Source organism: Alosa alosa, chromosome 7 (assembly GCF_017589495.1).
Source record: "Alosa alosa isolate M-15738 ecotype Scorff River chromosome 7, AALO_Geno_1.1, whole genome shotgun sequence".
Lineage (NCBI taxonomy): Eukaryota > Metazoa > Chordata > Actinopteri > Clupeiformes > Clupeidae > Alosa > Alosa alosa.
Window position 1 is genome coordinate 6,534,211 of NC_063195.1, and position 23,558 is coordinate 6,557,768.

The 23,558-nt window shown below is 40.3% G+C and overlaps 2 protein-coding genes across 2 annotated transcripts in view; both read left to right on the plus strand.

Annotated features, from left to right (window-relative positions):
• The window catches only part of LOC125297241 (zinc finger protein 729-like), a 540,495-nt gene that overhangs the window by 317,940 nt on the left and 198,997 nt on the right, over positions 1-23,558 (plus strand). The window lies entirely within an intron of this gene.
• On the plus strand, positions 18,103-21,746 carry LOC125297280 (zinc finger protein 431-like). The gene is made up of 2 exons (XM_048247552.1): positions 18,103-18,593; positions 19,566-21,746. Exons 1-2 carry the CDS (start codon positions 18,317-18,319, stop codon positions 21,365-21,367), a joined length of 2,079 nt encoding a protein of 692 aa, XP_048103509.1. The 5' UTR covers positions 18,103-18,316; the 3' UTR covers positions 21,368-21,746.

Sequence of the window (23,558 nt, forward strand, 5' to 3'; positions counted from 1 at the left end):
TTCCCCCCCTCCCCCTTGCAATAATCGAACGCGGAAATTGTCGAACGTTTGCGCCTCTCGCTCCGCTTTAACCCTCTCTGTTATGGAGACTTAATATAGACCCTTTCAAGAGAGTTCCATTATCAGCATCATAGTTGGCCCCACAAGGCTTCCGTTTTAACATTCCATATGTTATCTTAATGCAGAGGAAGTAGATCGGGAACCAAATAGAACGTTCAAGCATTGTTTTTGTTTTTATTGTTGAAAGGGTCTATGCCTCTTTAGGCCTCCTAAAGAAACTTGATGTAGTGTATCACTCTGCTTTGCGGTTTGTAATAGGAGCACCCTCTAGAACACATCACTGCATGCTATATGAAAAGGTTCAATGGACTTCACTGCATCTAAGAAGAAAAATCCATATTTTAATCTTTATAGCAAAGGCCCTAATGGGCAAACTTCCCAGTTATACAAGCTCCTCCTACAGTCTCCAACTTCACAAACTAAACTGGGAAAATCTGCCTTTTTATCCTTTGCACCACATGCTTGGAATGAGCATCAACACACACTCAACTTGGACTCCTTACCCTCCTTAAATGTCTTTAAATGTATTTTAAAGCTGGCTTACACTGAGCAGTGACACTGCTTCTAGTGTTCTATTTTATTCTAATATATTTTTAGCTCTCCTTAGTCTTTGTTGTCTCTGATTCTGTGTCCTCTGTGTTAGTGTGCTGTTGTTGTTAGTGTGCATTGTTGTCTCCGACTCTGTGTCCTCTGTGTAAGTGTGCTGTTGGTGTCTTTGCTCTGTACCCATGTCCCATGTTGTATTTTCTTTGTTTTTCAAATAATTGCTGCCATCTTGACTAGGACTTCCTGGCAGAAAAGACATTGTGTCTCAATGGGACCTTCCTGGTAAAATAAAGGTTTAAAAAAAAATGCTTAACTTAGGAAACAAATGATTGAAGACTCACCAACTCAATTCTTCAGAGGCAAAGCATTCATCTTTATATTATTTGCCATGACATGTCCCAAATCAGTGAATGCAGCCAATGGTAAAGAGCCTTCTCACCAGCCTAGCGCATAGTGTAATAACGTTCAAGGTAGAGCTTCATGGAGATTGAGAAAACCCAAAAAGTATTATCCTGGTAGTGACTGACGTGTTTACTAAGTACACTGTGGCCATCTCCACAAGGGATCAGCGGGCCAACACTGTAGCCCAAGTTCTAGTGTTAGAATGGTTTTATAGGTTTGGAGTGCCGGCCCGGATCCATTTGGACCAGGGTCGGAGTTTTGAGTCTTTACTCCTCCATCAGCTCTGTGATCTCTATGGGGTCCGGAAGTCCCGCACCACCCCTCATCACCCAGAGGGTAACGGCCAGTGCGAGCGGTTCAACCGCACCTTTGCATGGCCTCCTGCGCACTCTGCCTGTGACTAAGAAACGGGATTGGGTGTCCTGTCTTCCTCAGCTGTTATTCTGTTATAAGACCACCCCCCATCAAGCCACGGGGGAGAGCCCTCACTTCCTTATGGTTGGGCAAGAGCCGTGCCTCCCAATCGACTTCCTACTGGGTCGGGTGCAGGAACCAGGGATTGAAAGAGTGCATGATTGGATCCTTGAACACCAGTCCCGGCTCCAGGTAGGCTTTGAGGGAGCCCAGGAGCGGATAGCTGCTGATCGCCGGAAGGCCCACCATGACCAACATGTCCATGGCACACCACTGGTGCAGAGTCAACAGGTGTATCTCCACAATGTGAGCGTGAGAGCCCGGTAGTGTACCAGGTGATTAGGGCACCGGCAGCAGGGGGTGTCCTTGTATTACTTTATTATTTATATTGCAACCCCAAAACAGAAAAAGTTGGGACATTGTGTAAAATGCAAATAAAAACAGAATGTCATAATATACAAGTTTCGTAAACCTATATTTAGCAGCAAAAAGGACACAGACAACATACCAAATGTTAAAAATGAAAATTTGGACCATTTCATGGAAAGTATATGTTAATTTTGTATTTGATGCCAGCAACATGTTTCAAAAAAAGTTGGGACGGGAGCATGTTTACCACTGTGCTGCTTCACCTCTTCATTTAACACCATAGGATATAGGATAGGATTTCAGTTGCTCAACAGTATGGGGTATTCTTAGTCATGCTTTCCATTTCATTATGCACCTAATTTGACAAATCTGGACTGCAGACAGGTCATTTTAGCACCTGGACTCTTCCCCTATGGAGAAATACTATTTAAATATGTGCAGAATTCATTTTGCCATTGTTCCTGAAATATTCAAGGTCATCCCTGAAAAATACATTGCCTGGATGGTAGTATATGTTGCTCAAAACCTGTATACATCATTCAGAATTGATTGTGCTTTGCCAAATGTGCAAGATGCCCATGCTGTAGGCACTAATGCTCCTCCACACCGTCATAGATGTTGGGTTTTGAACTGGATAGGTTGGATACTTGGATAGGCCCTCTCCTCTTTAGCCCAGATGTGTCCATGATTTCCAAAAAGAATGGCAAACTTTGATTGGTCTAACCACAGGACCTTTTTCCATGTTACCTCAGTCCATTTTAAACAAGCTTAGGCCCATAATATTATGTCTTGTAGATGATGAACTTCCTAAATTCGTCACAATTTCATGTTAAGAAGCATTAAAATGACATTGTTTCATCATTTGTGCACACAGATTTACACAAAGTGATGAATACCCCTACATCTTTACTTCTAAGAGACCCTGCCTCTCTGGGATGCTCTTTTTCATACCCAATCCTGTTGCCAGTTACCCTAATTAGTTTTGAAACATTCTTCCTTTTGTTTTCTTTATCATTACACAACTTTTCTAGCATTTTGTTACCCCCGTCCCAACTTTTTTTGAAACATGTTGCTGGTATCAAATTCAAAATTAACATAATATTTTCCATGAAATAGTCAAATTTTTAATTTTCAACATTTGATATGTTGTCTGTGTCCTTTTTGCAACTAAATATGAGTTTAAGAGATTTGCAGATTATTACATTCTGTTTTTATCCACATTTTACACGTCCCAACTTTTTCTGTTTTGGGGATGTACTTTAATATGAATGTGTCAGTTCACAAATGGCCATTTATATATTTCCAGCGCAAGTCAAGGAAGAAGATCTGCATTCTGATAGCCATTTTGGTGATTGTGGTTGTAATTATTGGTCTAATCATTTGAGGGGCCTTAAGGGGATGAGGCCTTTACCAGTCAGCTGCTCCTGCTGGCTGTGGATCGGGCATCACCTGTTACCAGACATGGGCAGTATTTTAATTAGATGTATTTGAACTACGTATTTAATTACTTTAGTTTATTTAGCGTACCGTTGTCCTACTATGATTGTTATAGTTACCATTCATTAAGCATTGCTATGGAAACTTTTATTACCAGATGTACTTCATAGGTGTCCCATTATTCAGAATTAATAGCCACCCCACCAGTCAATCAGAAAAGACCTCCCCAATGCCAAACAGAGTGGAGTTTTCTCCACCAAGTTAATTAGTTCTCTGTATTGGCACACCTTACATGATGTTATTCTGATTATTCCCCATGTTGCCAGTCATGCATGTAGGCAATAGGCATGCATTTATAGCACAAACAGTTCAGTTTTCAAAATGGTCAGTTCAATCATAATTTACATTGGACGGTGAATACACTTTTTTACCAGATCTACCTCAAAGGTGCTCCAGTGTACAAAATGTATAGCCCCTTGTCAGCCAATCAGAAAATAGTATTTTCTTGGGGATACGTTTTCAATAATATGCCTTGTAGTTTCTATTAAAAGTGGGAATACCGTGATACTTGTGTGGGTATTTTTGTATTTTCTAATTACTAATTACTTGTATTTTAATTAAATACATGTTTCACATCAGTATTTTGAATTTTGTTACATTTCATGAGCCAGTATTTGTAGTTTGTAACAAAATAGTTTTTGAAGTATTTGTGCCCACTTCTGCCCGTTACCAGGCATGTTTCTTTCAAAATGGATGTGGCCCTTTTTTAATTTATTTTCATCACTAATGACATTTTAAAATCCACAGTACTATAAATGCTTTCTGTCAAAACCACACATGTGTCATCGTGTTATCTCCATGGTCACAGTATATTTGCACAGGTGCATCAAAAAATTAGGTGAAATCAAGTGAATTTCAGCAAATTAGTTAATGGCTCTTGTTTAACTGTGCAATACCCTCACGAGGGGCGACCAAAATTTATGACATGTCATAAATTCATCTGACCCTCCGATGGCCAGTTGAGCAAACAAATTATGATGTTGCAGTTTCGGTATCGATTTTGAATGTGGCAATGAAGCAAGAAAAAAGCAATAAAACAGTAACAAAAGTCAATTTTCACACAGAAATTGCAAATTACGAGACAAAGAGTGTATTAGTGTGTGTGCATGTAATGACACCAACTGTCAGAACAACATGTCAGAAGTAATTTAAGTATTAGTAAGTATATAACTTTGATCCCGTGAGGGAAATTTAGTCTCTGCATTTATCCCAATCCGTGAATTAGTGAAACACACTCAGCACACAGTGAGGTGAAGCACACACTAATCCCGGCGCAGTGACTTCTACAGTGGCGCTCGGGGAGCAGTGAGGGGTTAGGTGCCTTGCTCAAGGGCACTTTTATAATTTATATACATCATAAAACAAACCAGAGATACATGATAAGATAAATAGTGGCTTAGTTTCATTCTCACTCATCAAGACCTAAAAATTTCTGAAAAGAAAGACTTAGAATATGTGTCTGTAATATTATACATTGCAACCTTTGGAAAATTTTCAACCATCAAAATGGTACCTCAAGTTCAGGAATGGCATTAGAAGGACTTAGAATATGCATGTCTGTGTAATATTATACATTGCCAATTAACTTTTAATGTAAACATTTTACCTCTACATTATATTGAGTATGAGGCCAATTTTCAACCATCAAAATGGTACCTCAAGTTTACAAAATTACAGGGACATTTTCTGTGTTTTTAGTTTTTAATTACATTAAACATTTTTGCAAAACACTGTACAAACAGATCACAAAAGTATGGCAAGAAGACATAAGTAAATTGTCATCTGAAACTCAAAAGCACAGGGGATGTGTACAAGTAGTATATTTCAGTTTTTAATTAATTTCCTTTTAATGTTAGTAGGCAAACCATATCTATTGCCTTTGGAAATATACTTGAGCATAAATGTTCATAATAAAAATACTAAGTTTAAAAAATGTGTATCTTTTAGTAAAAAATATAAATAACGTTTGCTAATAGGGTGAATGTTTTTTTCAAGCCAGTGTATCTGTGTATTTTCCTCCATCCTTCATCCATCTGGACTAATATGGTGTCAGCCTTACATGTAAAATGTGACAAAATGTTCATCATCTGGGTAAAACCCAAGTACAAGTGAAAGCATTAACACATGTTTTCCTTGTAAAAGCCATGAGGCCTCTTTGTAAATGCTGAAAATGCGCTAAAGAGCATGTACACCTTCTCCATGCGAAGTTTACATGGAAAGCATGCAAAGCAAAGTTAGTCCTTGGCTTTGTTATGCACTAAAGAGCACATACACATTTTACAAGATCTGCCTATATGTTCTGGATCTATAGAAAAAAACTAATTTTAGATTGTGAATGGAAACTTCAAGCCTTTAGACCCATGTGTATCAGTAGCAGTGTGTGCCTGTTCATCTGATCTGACTGAAGATGAGAGACTGACTCCAGACCAGCCTGGGTGACATTCCCCCTCTAATACACTTTGAACACAGTGATCTGTGGTGCCTACGTGGATTGCTGGGGTTGCTATTACTGTGAGAGGGAATATGATATGGTCAGCCCCAAACACCAACAGCACCTATACCATGTTACTGTGTCTTTAAGAAAATTATCTCAAGAATGACGGGTGGTCTTAAGTTCTCCAGTTATCTAAGCTGTAAAACCTTTTACAACGCCTTGTTACAGGAGCACCACATTTACTCTGAAACAGTAGGCTACAGGTGAAACATACCTAAGGAGGCTCAAATAATCACGGTAAGTGTGTATACTTGTTTGCTTTGAATAGGAATTGATATTTTTTGGAGTGTGTAAATACATTCTTTTTTCTGTAGTTTTATGATATTATAAATTACAAGAGTCTAAACTGTAACACTAAAGAAAGGTCTTCTCAAAGATCATAGGCTAACCTGGAGGAAGCGCTCAGCCAGGAATTGGCATATCAGAGTAAGATATTACTGTAAGGCTGGCCAACAGCATCGTCTCTGACCCCAACATTCACCTAAATAGTGAATAAAAATCATTAGTGTCAAAACAGAGTGAAGTGGTTCCGGGATTGAACAGGATTATACTGAAGAACTATCTGTGCAACATCCATATCATCCCATTTAAAGACAAAAATGAGACAAGAATAAAGAAATATTTATCAGATGATTAATATTGTCAGCCATATAAAGAAATGCTCTTCACAAAATGTGAGACTGTCAAGGTAGATTTATGGGGCCAGCACTGTGTGCCTGGGGTTATTAACATGGCTCAAGCTTGTTGGTTAGAAATTAAAGAAATAGACATAAGAGTTAAGGTTTATTCAGGAGTTAGAGTGACCCTTATTATTAAGATCGTTCCCAAGGCTAATACAGGGCTGGTCTCCGAGCGCATACTGTGCTGAGGTCAGTTCTGTGTGTTCATGGGAGTTGATCTAATATTACCAGTGGAGAGGAGGGCTGACTCCAGATCAGCATGGTGACTCATACTGTGCTGAGGTCAGTTCTGTGTGTTCATGGGAGTTGATCTAATATTACCAGTGGAGAGGAGGGCTGACTCCAGATCAGCATGGTGACTCATTCTGTGCTGAGGTTAGTGCTGTGTTTCTGTAGGAGTTCATCTAATATTACCAGTGGAGAGGAGGGCTGACTCCAGATCAGCATGGTGACTCATTCTGTGCTGAGGTCAGTTCTGTGTGTTCATGGGAGTTGATCTTATATTACCAGTGGAGAGAGGCTGACTCCAGATCAGCATGGTGACTCATACTGTGCTGAGGTCAGTTCTGTGTGTTCATGGGAGTTGATCTTATATTACCAGTGGAGAGAGGCTGACTCCAGATCAGCATGGTGACTCATTCTGTGCTGAGGTCAGTTCTGTGTGTTCATGGGAGTTGATCTTATATTACATGGGAGAGGCTTCCAGATCAGCATGGTGACTTAGGTATTCTGTGTGTTCATGGGAGTTGATCTTATATTACCAGTGGAGAGAGGCTGACTCCAGATCAGCATGGTGACTCATTCTGTGCTGAGGTTAGTGCTGTGTTTCTGTAGGAGTTCATCTAATATTACCAGTGGAGAGGAGGGCTGACTCCAGATCAGCATGGTGACTCATACTGTGCTGAGGTCAATTCTGTGTGTTCATGGGAGTTGATCTAATATTACCAGTGGAGAGAGGCTGACTCCATATCAACATGGTGACTCATACTGTGCTGAGGTCAATTCTGTGTGTTCATGGGAGTTGATCTAATATTACCATTGGAGAGAGGCTGACTCCAGATCAGCATGATGACTCATACTGTGCTGAGGTCAGTGCTGTGTGTTTTTGGGAGTTTACCTGGTAGCAGCAGAGGAGAGGAGGGCTGGCTCCAGATCATCATGGTGACTCATACTGTGCTGAGGTCAGTGCTGTGTGTCTGTGGGAGTTTATATAATATTACCAGAGGAGAGGAGGGCTGACTCCAGATCAGCATAACAGTGTTGCAACTCTCGCTGGTAACTTTGTTAACTTATCCAGCAAACTAATAAAAAATCATGACTGTAACAAAACACTGCAAATCTCGCTTGTCCTCGAACTAGTCCATCTTCCGGTTTGTCGCGCTCAGCTGAAAAAAATAGAGTGGTGCGCTACCGTGTGCTACCCGGCCAAAATCCTGGCGTGCCAGAGAGATCTACGTCATTTTGATGTCACATTGTCGCGCTACCGGTCAGGTGCGGTGAGTATGTAATGGGCATAACGGATCAGTACAGCATTCTATGTGCATAACACGGTGGTACGGTGATGAGATAGATAGATAGATAGATAGATAGATAGAGATACTTTATTTATCCATAAGGAAATGAAGGTGTCCAATAGCTTATACACATCATAGACAGTCATATGACATCCACACACACACATACATACTACAAAAATACCTAAGGAAGGTATCAATAGTGTGCCCTTACAGTACAGTTAGATTGTAACATGTTAAAGGAGTGGTGTGAAACAAATGCAGAAAGGCGCAGCGGTATCATAGTGCAAGAGAGTGTCAATCAAAGATTCTAGAACAGCTCTGTTCTAGAATCTTTGTTGTCAATGCAAGTAAATTGTATATTTATACAAGTACAACAGGTTACACAATATATCAAAAATAGAATAATCATTACTTAATAACAAAAGACTTGAAGAAAAGTTTAAGGTAAAGTGTGAACCTTTGTGTGCACCTTTAAAGGGCCAGTACAGCATTCTATGTGCATCACATAGTGGTACGGTGATGTGTCCATTTTTAATCTTTGAGTTTTGGGAATGTTCTCAGTGTCTCCTTAGAAATATTAGTATAAAGGCATCTCCATTTCCATGTGTACAGAAAACAACTTTCCTTTTCTGTGACGGGTCAAATTTTTTATATTTCTTGCTTGTCCGTAGAGTAGCTCAATGCTCTGCCATGGATTCTCAGTGTGGTGTGCCCAAAGACCCAAACCAGCTTGCACAGACTATCGGTTCCAATATACAAAAGATCAAACAGCAAAGTAAGTGCATAGAGTTTTGAGACTTTATATTTAGCAACTTTACAAAATGGCTATTCATGTTAAGGCTCCTAAGATTGCCACATTTTAGGTGTGTGTGTGTGTTTCATTTGTACTTGTGTTTGTACTAGCATCTGAGATCCAGAGGATTGTCAGTCAGCTAGGGACTCCACAGGACACCACTGAGCTGAGACAAGTAAAATGGACAAAAAAAAAATACTTTTTAAAAACTTAATGTTACTGTTCATACTCCCACTGAATCCCTTGACTAGATTTGTTTCTGGGCTGATTTCTTTAAACCTACCCTGTGTGATATGGAACTGTAGAGTACTTCATGTCATGTTGGCCCCATGTTCAAAAGGGTTGGCTAATGTGCAAGGTCCCTCTGTCATCTGCACTATAGGATTCAATTCATTGTATGTCTGAGCAAAGCAAATGTAGAAGAATATTAGGTAAAGTTTGCTTTGCTGGGATTTTATTGTTGACTTATATGACAGATGGTAATCCTGTGATTTGACATTGGATGCAAGTCTAGGTTTATTAACAAAGAGGGTAGTGTCACACTTTGACTTTACATTCCATTTGCATTGTAGACAACAGAAACAGCAACATGTCAAAAATCTTTCCAAAGAAACAATTAAGCTGATGAAAGAGTTTTGTTCCTTGCCGGTAACAACAGAGCAGGTAAAGTAATTGCCTTATCATGATATTTACAATGTCAAGATCATTTTCTCACGCAGTATTTGTGTTTCATTTCCTGTGGAATGTGGTAGGTTTTAGTTATGTTTCAATACGACAGTCATGGAGGAAACAGACAATTCAGCTTACTTACATTTAAATTATTAATTTGTGTGCTATTGAACTGAGAAACTATGTCCAATCTTATGTCCAATTTTAGGGGGCAGCCTGGCCTACTGGTTAGCGCTTCGGACTTGTAACCGGAGGGTTGCCGGTTTGAACCCCGACCAGTAGGCACGGCTGAAGTGCCCTTGAGTAAGGCACCTAACCCCTCACTGCTCCCCGAGCGCCGCTGTTGTTGCAGGCAGCTCACTGTGCCGGGATTGGTGTGTGCTGAGTGTGTTTTATTAATTCACGGATTGGGATAACAGCAGAGACCAAATTTCCCTTACGGGATCAAAAGAGTATATATACTTATACTTATACTATACTATCGATAAAAATATGCTTGACACAATTACGCTGGTATAAAGGAAAACTCTGCTCTAACAACAACCTATGATGATAACAATTGTACATTTTCGACTAAAACAGTGTCAATCAGTGCAGTTTTGTGTAAAACCAGAATATGCATTTACAACTGAATAGCATGTAACATGGTCTTTAGGGGCAACTTCACTACGTCAAAGTAAATAACTATTTTAAGCCATTGCCTAGGCTCAAAAAATAAAAAGCTGATGCTACTATGGAGAAGGTCTCTGCAGGCATATTTGTAACGGTATTTAAAGAGACTATTTGTGCAGTTAGTGCATTACCTTGCTCTTATTCGATGACAAGTCGATGACCAAGGTAAACACTCCTCTTTTTGGGAAGTAATAAAAGTACAAATACTTAAGTAGCCTACTGTACTTACCGCATTTTCTGGACTATAAGTCGCTCCGGAGTATAAATCGCATCAGTCAAACAAATGCGTCATGAGGGAAAAACATATATAAGTCGTACTGGACTAGAAATTTATTTCACAATATCCAAGACCAACAACAAACAGAGACTATGTAACTGGACAGATAGAGGCCAAAAAGATTGAGAATTCACAGAGAATTTTAATTCACCGAGAATGTTAATTAAGACAAAGCTGAGGCGAGCCAGGCGATAATTTAGGCGGCCAACGAGGAGGTTCTGAAGATAATTGTAAAGCAATTTAGAAAAGATTCACTGAACAAAAAGGCTGATGTGGTACATGATGGCAGCTAAAAATGTGGAGAATGCAATCAAGCATTTTGGGCGATGTACAGGCCCAAGCCGGCAGCAGAGCAAATGCTCGGTAGGCTACCTCCAAGAGGGAGAAAAAGATTTAAGCTTTAAAAGAACGTGCAGACGAAGGAGTGAATAGTGGTGAAGCTGAGGCGAGCCGGGCGATAAGGAAGGTGGCCAACGAGGAGCCCGACGGTAATTGTAAAGCAATTTACAAATTATTCACTGAACCAAAATGCTGATGTGGTACATGAAAATGTCGCTAAATATGTGGAGAATGCAATACAATCAAGCATTTTGGGCGATGTGAAGGCACAAGCCGGCAGCAGATTGGAATACATGGGAGGCTACCTCTGAGAGAAAAAAATAACATGTGAACTTTCAACAACGCTATGCTAAGGAAGCTACCCTTATTTTAGAGACTGTTCACATGCCTTTCTTAACCAGTATGGACATTTCATCTGGAAAGGCAAGTTATTCAACTACCACAAAGAATAGGGTGACCAGACGTCCTGGTCTAACCGGGACAGTCTTGATTTTGAGTTGCGTGTCCTAAGTCCCGACAAAAGCCGGAACACTAAAATGTGCTAGTTTACACAAACCACTTTTAAAGTCTTATTATAGCCAGATCATTAACTAAGCCCATGTAGAAAGACTATAGCCTAAAGTGTTTGGGGCAGGCATATGATTTCGATAATGTGTGTGCATGCGCGTGTCAGTCAGTCGGAACAGTCTGCATAATCTTTGCAGCCAACCTTACAGTGTATCTCTGTAAACAGCTGCAGCAGACGAATTGGCTAGTGACTGGATTATTACGCCCCAACTCGAAGGATCAGGCAGGATCTTCCGACAAAAATGTGCATTTCTTTGCTAGGAGATAGAGAGCGCTTGCATAACTAACGATTATTTCTGGTGATAGCAGAGTAATGGATACCTACAAGAATTGTTTCAAATAAGACAAAAAAAAAGATGTAGGCAACGAATGAAATGTTAGGTATCCGCGCATAGGTATCTGCGCACAGGTTGTTTGGACAGCGGGTGAAATAGATCATCCTATTCCCACGGAGGAGAACAGTCTTGGCCAAGATGGGACGAGGAGCCAAGCGGACAGGAATCTAAGTCACTGGGAATTCGCGGGCAGGCGACAAGAGCAGGAAAAGATTTCGATAATCGGCACTTGCAGCAGCTGCATAGAGACGACTGTGGGGATGGTGCCATCGGAATTTCCGGGGCTTGCTCGTTATAGTCCAATTGGATGAGCAGTGAAAAGCATAAACTAAAAGCATCAGGTAGGAAAAACATACAGCAGCCCAGGTGAGCAGCAGAGGCCAAGCGCGGCAGCCAAGCGCGCCAGCGTACGCTCCCGGAAGTGACCGCAATTCTCCCCTCGAAAAACATGTAACCCTCTATTGCGCGTAAAAATGACAGATTTAAGCGAAGGGGAGAATTTGTGCAGAGTTACATGTTTTTACTTAAGCACCCTTACACACATGGGAGAATTCCCCTTTAAGTGGAATAAATGGCAAAAGTGCCAAAAGCTCAAATAACGTATAATTCCAAAAGTGGTAAAACGTTGCTGCTTATTGTTGCTTAAAGAGAGATGAAAGAGATACTTGAATTTCATACTTTGGCCTGGATGTGAATGAATTACAGACTCAAAAACAACCATCCTATTTAAAATAGCCACATACTGTACATTTGTAGAAATTTCAGATTCACACAGATTTGTCTTTCTGTAGCAGAAAAATTAGTCCAGTTGAAACTTTAGCCCAGCAAACAAACACCAAAAACAAAAACCAACCCAAAAACAAACCCAAAATCACTTGCCTGTACTGTATATCCTCATCATCTAGCGCCAAAGAAAGATCCAGATGGACCGTCTCATCAATGATTTCTCCAACGCACTGGCACCTTTCCAAAAGACTCAAAGGGAGATTGTACAGAAAGAGAAAGAGTTTGTTGCCAGAGTTCGTGCCGGTTTCAGAGTAAGTGTGAAGTCTACTCTTATAACTTAAACCTACCGTAATTTCCCAACTATTAGCTGCGGTTTATACATTTATTTCACAAAATTTCTTCAGCTATGAGGATAATACACGGGGGCAGTTAATATGGTAAAAATATGGTTTTAATTATTTTTTCACTTGCATAAAATACTGTCCTGCGGCTTATACACAATACGGGTAATACACAGGAAATTACTGTAATGTTTTTATGTTAATTGTTTAGTTCCAATGCCTCACTGTTAAATGTGTGGCCAACTAAGATCTGACTCATTATTTATTTCCTCATTATGATCATTAACTATTACGATACAGAATGACAATTAGTAAGTGTGAATGTGTATAAGATTAAAAATGAAAAAAGGTTTTAATGTTTGGTTTCAGGTTGGTGCCACATATGAATTTGGAGGAAGTACTAATTCTTCTGGAAGGTTAGAATTTTAAAAACATTTTGTTAGGCTTCATTTCAAAAGATGGTAACCATTTGGAAAATGACAGGAAATTGTGGAGGTCTCCACATGAAAACGAAAACAGCCACATATGCAGCTTTTAGGTCAGACTCAATTTCTTGACATTAGAGCGGGACTGCAAACATTGACCACAAACCTTACTTTTGTTTATTCATACTCCGCAGAATAGTAGCTGCAGACATTTAGGCCTATTGCAGTGCTGTAGATCAGCTATTGTATGTGAAAGGTGTATTAAAGGAACCATATGTAAGACTGTGGCCAACACAGGTACTGCAATCACTTTCAAAATACTGTAGAGCGCTGTATCTCCTCCCCCTCCCCCCTGACTCGAGGTTGCCAACCCGGATGCCGAAACACTACTGACTTCGTGATTAGTAGATAGGTGAAGGGTGGCGCATCAGGCCAAAACACAACATGACATTATAAAACACAACATCAACATCAGTTGAACATGATTTCTTAATGTCTAGTGACACATCAGAGCCATTTTATGATTAATTGAAATACATTTCTTACATACGGTTCCTTTGTCATGTTACGCGGTTTCTAAGCTAAAACATTCATGATCCCCTAGCTGCCTGTCCCCTTGAATACACTGTAAAAATGTAGTCTCTGTGAACAGACCAGGCTCCAAAAACGGCAACAAAAACAGCCTGGTACAGCCTGGTGTAGGAAGATCTGAAGATGACACTGGAAAAGTGAAAATGTAGAAAGTCATGATTTACTATTAAAAGGTATAATTGCTTAAATCCAGCTTGATCTAAAACAAATAAAAATATGTGAATGTTGCAATAATATAGTGTGATTTTGCCTAGACTTAGAGTATTTTCTTGAATTTGCTTTTATTGATATAACCTGTGTGATTTTACTTAACAAACTCAAAGTGTGTTTGCTCAAATGTGAAATGTTTTAACTTATACTGTAGGTTTCTGTTTCATATTTTGGAATTCATACAAACCTTATACTGTTAAACTATTTATAGTATTTTATGATCTGCATAATTACCAATAGCTAAACATATTTAATAATTTGAATACATCATATTGATATTTAAATTATTATGCTACACTTCTTCATGTCTTCAATATCATCACATTTGTGGTGTGTAAGTCACTTTAAGGACAACGTGAACACAATTAGCTTTCAGTCTCACGGTTTTAGGCTAGTGGAAAATAGTTCCGCATAGTGCAAGGATATGTGGATTCAATTCATCATGTTTGCTATGTAATTAGATCAAATAAATGTTCAAAAAACTAACAAGTCAAAGAAAATCTTTTTTGGATGAGATCATAGAAGGAGATAAGTAAGTGTCTCGCAATGTTCATTTCTATGAGTATGGTGGGGACTATTTTGTAATCTAAAAATATTAATTGGGACTAGTCCCTAGCGCCCCACCCCTAAACATACGCCCATGCAGTTAGGGGTCAACAAAAAGTCAACTGTGATCAAACAGACTGGAGAAATTGTTATTTCCTACTTAAAAAAAAAACTCTGAATGTGTATAAATGTGTAATATTTTGAAATGTTTTTCACAATAAAAGATTTGAAATAAAAAGTCAACTGTGGAACTCAAGAGAGTTCCATAATCAGCATCATAGTTGTATTGCATTCATTGTGTCTACACTTGAGATAAATAAGTTTGTTTTTGTCTCACAGACACATTGGTAGATGTTTTTTTTCTTTACCTTGACATGTTTCGACGTATACTTCTGGCTTCATCAGAAGGTCACACGGTGGAGTGGTGTGACGCGTTTTTATCAGTTGATGTTGTGTGATCCACCTGTCAGTTTTTGAAAGCAGGAGGTGTGGTCTACCTGTCAAAAAAACTGACAGGTGGATCACACCTCCGTAACAACATGTAACTTGGCCTGTTAAGATGTTTTTGATTGAAATAACTTTTTATTTAATTTATATCACTTCCTAATGCTGCAAATTCAACAAATGAGCATTTTTAGTTCTTTACAACCTATAAAATGTCTTGAAACTTTGTTGTGCATAATAATTTGGAACAGTGCATTTTGAGTTTTTTATATTTGAAAAAAAAAAAAAATACTGTTATCATTGGTGTAATTTGAAAAAAAATGTAATTTGCATAATAATTGGAACACAGTGTATAAGCTAAGCGTGTGTTTGGCATGGTAGCTGGCCGTGGTCCTGGAATGCCTGAAGTGGAGATCGCGATAGAGCGATGGCCTCTTGCACCCCAAAAGCGCAGAAAGGAAGGCCACTACTGAAATTACATTAGCGCTTGCTTAGCAAGTCGTAGATCCGCTAGATTGGAGCAGATGTAGAACTGATAGGCATTTGAGGACCCACAGCTCAGTATTTGATTTGCTGCTCTGAGGCCATTAGTAGCAGCTCCTATTCTGAATGAATGTGCAGAGTAGTGGTAGGCGGGAAATTGACTAGGATTTTAAAAGAGTCTGGAACAGTTGACGAGTGATGGGTACCCCTTCGTCTGAGATGAAGAGCGGGCTAGTAGGCGATGCTAATGCTGACTGATATGAGATGTAGTGTGATGGGTATGAAAAGCTGAGGATCTGAGGCAGAGTTGAATATGAATACGGAGTGTCCTTTTCGGAACTAATTGGTTTACTCTGTTGGTAGTAAAGCTAATTGTGTCAAAACATTTCAAAGTAGCCTGTTTGGTGCATATTTTTCCATGTAGCTCTCAGTCTCAGTCTTCACACTTCGGGCACCCCTCTCTGCACACCACGTTTACCCTTCATTTCCTTCTTTCTTGCAGAGTAGCAAGATAAAGGCCTCGCGCTGCGGCTTTCGTAGAGACTCAATGGAGACTGAGGGACATCTAGGCACTAGCAAAGGTTCTAGAGGGAATGTGATTTCTGGCGCCATATTACATTCTCTTTCGTTCCATAGCTGTCAACATTGAACATTGAAAATAAGGGAGATGCCCCGGGTTTCTCACCCAAAATACGGGAAAATGTCAACATTCGTCCCCATTAACGTCGGAAGAGTTCCAGTTGTAGCAACAAAGTAGCCTACTTTATTCACGCCTAACAGCCTATATTCATTTGGTCAACTTTACACAGCCCTAAAAAGGCTACATTTACCTTTGGCTTACTTTTAGTATACCGTCTAACGTTAAACAGCGTGCATGCTTAACATTAGTAAAGCATACTTGTGCTTCATTCATCCACACATCCAGCTCCTAACGTTTTGACAAGCATATCTACCAATTGACCTTGTTCCTGCCCAATCTCTACCTTTGCTGTCTCCATCCTTTCTGTTTTTGTTGTTTGCAAAAATATATAGTATTTATTGGTGAACAGCAACAAGTGCAATTGGTTAATCGCTGTCATTCTCTCTCCTGCGCAAACAAAAATGTGTTACGTTCCAAGTAGCCTAGTGCGTAATTCTGCTTCATAAAGTTGAACAAATACATTTGGTTATTTCACAGAAAAATATAAATAGCCAGTTTATGGTCTACAGCAGTGTTTTTCAACACTGTGCCGGGGCACACTCAGGTGTGCCGCAGAAAGTTACCCAAATGTCACTCACTGGTCCAGAAAAGCAACTGTTGAATCAAAGAATTTATAATCACATGCTCTCATTGATTGTGTGATTGCACTATTTGTGGTATGCAGGCATTGTACAACGGGGGCCTCATATCCAGTACAGAATCATCACATATCCAGTTCATAACAACAATTAAATTAGATATAGTCACCTACAAATTAAACAGAGGGCGCTTGTTTTATTGAGCACGTCTTGCATAGAAGCCATAATAAGGCCATATCTGTGTATTATTTGAAATTTTAGGCTATGGTATGTTTATTTTTTCTTCACACAGGATGTTAGTGTGCCTGGGACCTTTTAAGTGTCAAAAGTGTGCCGTGGCACAAAAAAGGTTGAAAAACACTGGTCTACAGTGCAGAGTTGGTAAGTTATGGTAGGCCAACTTGGAGTGAACATACAAACAGGGGAAATTCTTTCTCTAGTGAAAAGTAGCCTGATGGTAGGCAGGTGCACACGTAGACATATGGCCGAACTTGCAAGCGCCAATGAATCGTGCTCTCACGACAATCACGCCGTTAAACTTAAATAGGTTAACATCACTCTAAGTTTGCCTTCAAGCAAGGAAAACTATGATTTGAAGACATCTGTTTCGTTAGAAGGGAAAGGGGGTAGCAACAAGGCAACACAGAGACAGGCCCGATGGCAGGGCTAATGTTATGAGAGTGTTAAAATATGGGATAGCCTATTCTACGGGAAAACATTGAAACGGCAAGACAGCGGGGGAAAGTTAAAATACGTGAAAAAGTTGGCATGCATTGTTTCGGTCACATTATTAATCTTTTGTCACATTATTAATCAATCACATATGATTATTTGTGAAATTGTGCAAACAGGTGCAACACATTTGAAAAGGAAGGACTGGTAGCATGCAAGCTCCCGGGAGAGATTGATTTAAGAACGTTATCACAGTGTGTCTTTATGGCGCAAAGCAGCGCGGTCGGAAGACAGCGACAATTGGCAGGGGAGGGTCATGTCTTTTTTGACAATTCTGTCGGAGGGTCATTGAAACATTTCTAGCAGGCAAGGGAGGGTCATGCAACTTTTGACTGAAGCACTCAAAATCCCTCCGTTGGCCCCTTCAATAAATAACAGTCCCTAGGCCTAATACACACAAGAGAGGCCTAAATGTACCCAGTGTGGAAAATCATGTTCACTCATTTCACATCTTAATGCCCATAATGTTACACAAAAGAGAGAAGCATTATTTGTGACACAGATTTCACATTTTCACACAGGAGTGAAGCCTCATCATCAGCCTCATTTAATTGTGATGGGGTAGCATAGCCTTCTGCACTTCAAACTGTCGGCAGTTAAACTCCACTCCAGGTAGTGGCAGTATTGGATAGCTGTCTGTTTTGTTTGCGAAATGCGAACCACGAGGAATTTAATTAACAAACACTTCCCACGAAGTCCTACAAGGGAGTGTGTTCGCCGAGTTACTGATTGACGATTAGGCCTACTAGCGAGATGATCTAAAACATAGCCTAACAGATTACTTTGTGTACGGACCTTAGGCAACGTGAATGTGATTCGATACAAACATTTGATGTAGTCGAGTGATGGCTGAGTGGGTGGAACTTTAGTCGTGATTATCGTTGGCCCACTAACATTAGGCTACCAACCATGGATAACGGAGTGCCATTGAGCTGTAGTAACATTGCTGAAACACACCCGGGTGGCCTGAGAGTGACGGTGAAAGAAGAATTTATAAAAGAGGAGGAATATGGTAATATAGTTCGATGTCTAGACGAAGAAAAGCCCATTGCAGATCATGACTATAAGACTGAAACAACCGTCTCAGAGTCAAACGTAACTTGCGATGAAACATGCCTACAGACAACAGCGGAGATTGACGTGAAGAAAGAAGACGATGAGCAAGAGCACGGTTATCTTTGGGAAAGTAAGTAATTTCAATCACGAACCCCACTAAATGACACAGAGATATGAGAGAAAATATCCAGTGTGTGGGTCATAGACATTTCAGTGGCAAAATGCAACATTTCACTTTCTGTAGATCAGTTAGGCTACTGTAGTTATTCAGGAAAGTAGCCTAAGCTACAACATGTTTGTGTCCAAAAATATTGCATTTGCATTTGTGAAGTAAACGTTTGCAGTAGTATATGTTAGCTGTAATAAGCAATGTTGTTTTGAGTGCCTTAAATGTTTTTTTAAAGCAAACTATTCCTCCAGAGCTGCAGGTTTGATTATCAGAAAACATTGTAGTAGCCTACATTTTAGTAGTGGGTCTAATCGGAACTTATTGCTCACAAAATACAAGGGATCTTTATAAGCCTTCAGGTGCAGTGCAGTGAGGTTGGCTGGACATTTGATATTCAGTGGATCAACACTGTCACTTTTCATCAACTACATTAAAGCTGCAGTTGGCATGTCTGACAGATTGAGGGGACTTAGCCAACATTTTGAATGTTTACAACTCTCATGCCCCTCCCCCACTACCACTGACCACCCTCTCATCGAGATTGTGCTCTTCAGTGCACACCAGGCTGCACCAGACTGTGATTGACAGTCAGAACTCACACAGCCCTGCTCTGATTGGACAAATAACAGGCTCTAGATGGAGGTAGAAGTGAAACTGGCTGATTTATGTTGTTCTGTCGGAGCATAGTGTCGGTTTCAGTGAATATGATCAAAAACATCTTGCCAACTGCAGCTTTAAATATAAAGAGCTATTTCCACATGAATTTCCAGTTATAGGGTACTGTAGAAAATAGATTCCTTTTGGCTACCCCACATACTGTCTGTCTGTTTTTACACAGAATGGCCCACCTGCAGGGAAATATCTGAGCATTTTGATTTAAGCTCTATGGTAACTCCTTATTGTAATTCTAAGTCTCTATGGTATCTCTTTCAGGTGCATCAGAACATCCACATGCAACGCAACAGGAGATCCATGGACAGAGTGATGAACTCAACCTGCAACTTGAAGGAAGGCTGCACCACTGCACGGTCTGCAAGAAGAGCTTTGCTGCCCTCCCTGAACTCAAAGAACACCAGCAAACACACTCTGTTAGCGTGAATGAACAGCAGAACTCTGGTGGCAGAAAGCCCCACAAGTGTGTCCAGTGTGGAAAAGCATTTCTAAGGTCTGCAGATCTGAAACGCCACATGCGCACACATACTGGAGAGAGGCCTCATAAATGTGTCCAGTGTGGAAGAACATTTGCAAGGTCCACCGTTTTGAAAGTCCACATGTACACACACACTGGAGTGAAGCCTTATACATGTGTGCGATGTGGAAATGGGTTTTCACGAATGTCACGTTTAAAATCCCATATGTTGAATCACACCGGAGGAGAGAAGCCTCACAAATGTGCCCAGTGTGGAATCGCATTTATAAGATCCACAGATCTGAGACGCCACATGTTTAAACATTCGGGAGAGAGGCCTTATAAATGTGCCCAGTGTGGAAAAACATTTGTACGGTCCTCATGTTTGAAACGCCACACGCTTACACATACTGGAGAGAAGCCGTATACGTGTGACCAATGTGGAAGAGGTTTCTCAGAAAAAGCATCTCTTAAACAGCATACACTATTCCACACTGGACAGAAGCCTCATAAATGTACTCACTGTGGAAAAGCATTTAAAACATCCACGTGCCTTAGAATTCACATGCGTATACACACTGGAGAGAAGCCTCATAAATGTGCCCAGTGTGGACAAGCATTCGTAACATCCACATGCCTTAAACAACACATTCTCAAACACACTGGGCAGAAGCCTCATAAATGTGCCCAGTGTGGGAAAGCATTCGTAACATCCACACAACTTAAACTGCACATGACATCACATACTGGCGAGAAAACTCATGTATGTTTCCAGTGTGGAAAAGCTTTTCCACAAATTCAGCACCTTAAAAGACATATGCTAACTCACACTGGAGAGAAGCCTCACAAATGTGCTCAGTGTGGAATCGCATTTATAAGATCCACAGATCTTAGACGCCACATGTTTAAACATTCGGGAGAGAGGCCTTATAAATGTGCCCAGTGTGGAAAAACATTTGTACGGTCCTCATGTTTGAAACGCCACATGCGCACACATACTGGAGAGAAGCCTTATACGTGTGACCAATGTGGAAAAGGTTTCTCAGAAAAAGCATCTCTTAAACAGCATACACTATTGCACACTGGACAGAAGCCTCATAAATGTGCCCAGTGTGGAAAAGCATATCCATCATCCACATCCCTTAGAAACCACACGCGTATAGTACACACTAGAGAGAAGCCTCATAAATGTGCCCAGTGTGGAAAAGCATATCCATCATCCACATCCCTTAGAAACCACACGCGTATAGTACACACTAGAGAGAAGCCTCATAAATGTGCCCAGTGTGGAAAAGCTTTTACAACGTCCACACAACTTAAACAGCACATGCGCACACATGCTGGAGAGAAGCCTCATACATGTTGCCACTGTGGAAAAGGTTTCTTAGAAAAATCATCTCTTAAACGGCATATACTATTACACACTGGAGAGAAGCCTCATAAATGTGCCCAGTGTGGAAAAGCTTTTATAACCTCCACACAACTTAAACTTCACATGTGCACACATACTGGAGAGAAGCCTCATGTGCCCAGTGTGGAAAAGGTTTCTCAGAAAAATCATCTCTTAAACAGCATACACTATTACACGGTCGAGAAAAGCTATTAACATTTAAGCATTTTAAAATCTAAGCTGCAGAGCTACCGCAATAGAATGACATTTAAGCTACAGAGCTGCACACTCTTGTCTATTCCACACACACACACACACACACTCTCTCTCTCCTGTATTTTATTCCACACACGACCAGGAGGAGCCTTTTCTGATTTTTGGTCTCTCTCCATCTCTCTCTCTCTCTCTCTCTCTCTCTCCCTCTCTCCATCTCTCTCTCTCTCTCTCTCTCTCTCTCTCTCTTCTTCTCTTCCTCTGTCTTTATTTCTTACTTTGTTTTCATTTCATTGCATCAATGCATTTAGGCTACAGAGCTGCACACACACCTCTCTTCTATTCCACACACACCTCTCTTCTTTTACACACACACACAAACACTACCCTCTTCTATTCCACACACACCTCTCTTCTTTTACACACACACACAAACACTACCCTCTTCTATTCCACACACACCTCTCTTCTTTTACACACACACACAAACACTACCCTCTTCTATTCCACACACACCTCTCTTCTTTTACACACACACACAAACACTACCCTCTTCTATTCCACACACACCTCTTCTTTTACACACACACACAAACACTACCCTCTTCTATTCCACACACACCTCTTCTTTTACACACACACACAAACACTACCCTCTTCTATTCCACACACACCTCTCTTCTTTTACACACACACACAAACACTACCCTCTTCTATTCCACACACACACAAACACTACCCTCTTCTATTCCACACACTACCAGCAGGAGGCGTCTCTCCTTCTTTTTCCTTCTCTTTAATTGATTTCATTGCAGTCTTGTGTTATATCTGCCATCTAACTTAATCTGTGTTAGTGGGTATCTCATGGTTTATCTGCTTTATTTTGTTGTCTGTTTACTGTAAGTACACACCACCGCCGACTCTAGCTGCAAAAGAAGCTCTGGCCACCCTGTCAAGAACGCTTGACAAACAGGAACAGGAAAGCTTTTGACGCTTTTGCCGATCTAACAGCAGTGGCAGCATTATATGTTGTTTGTCGTTTACCGCTGAACCACGTCATAGCTCATTAGTATAAAGTTGACCAACTTTCAACTTTCTGCTTGACGCTTTGGTCGCTCAATATGCCCGATTTGCTGCTTCTTGCAGCTGAGAGAAGTTGGCTTCAATTGAAAATGAATGACTTCCTGTGTCGGTGGCGGTGTGTATGTAGAGTTACTGTGTTGAACTTACATTTAACTTGTGTTAGTGTACCTGCCTATATTCTTTTCTTTTCCATGTGATTAAATTGATCGCATTTAAGTGTATAGTTTACTGTTTAATAAATGTCCCATGGACACCACTTCACAGGAAGAAGTTAAGCAATCATTTCACCTTATGTTTTGAGATAGACACATAATATAAACATATGATACATGCCGAGTTAGTGGAGAATGGAGAGGTGGAGAGCCAACATTTAGTGTAGGTTCTAGAACAGCTCAGTGTATGCAAGGTTCTCTTAAAGTCACTATGATGCAGGCTCTAGAACAGCTCAGTGGGTGTATGGTACAGGCTCAGAGCCCTAGAAGACTCTACAGGCTTCTCTACAGGCAAGTCACAATGATGCAGGTAACAGCTTAGCGTATGCAGGGTTATCTTGAAGTCACTATGCTACAGGCTGAATAGTTTTGCCATTTATTATTTATGATGTAATTTTGTTCAAAGGGACTTACAAAATATAACAATACAATAGTTAAAATGAACGGTAACCCTTTTTAAAAAGTCGCCTACTAAGGAAAATATTAATACTCAATTGTGACATATATGCCTTTTGACTGTTCTACAGACCAACAAAGCGCACACCTGTGTGCTGTGTGTTCCTCCATATAAGAAAATGAAACAATTGGACGGGTACCCCAAATAGTTTGAATGTTCTACTATAAATATCTCAAATAGGCTCAAGCCTCATTATTTATGGGGATATGCTGTGGGGCAATGTCTATGGACCTCAGTGTGTAGCGTCAGATGAAGGGCAGTGTGTGATGTCAAATATGGGCATAATTGTGGTGTAGTGTATCTATTGTAGACTGTGTGTGCAAGCAGGGGTTAAAGAGGAGGGGGGGTGGAGGAACAAATAAATTAATAATAAATATATTCTTTCATTACAACAATATAGCGTGAATATATTGTTAAAATAAATAGTGTGTACAGAGGTGAC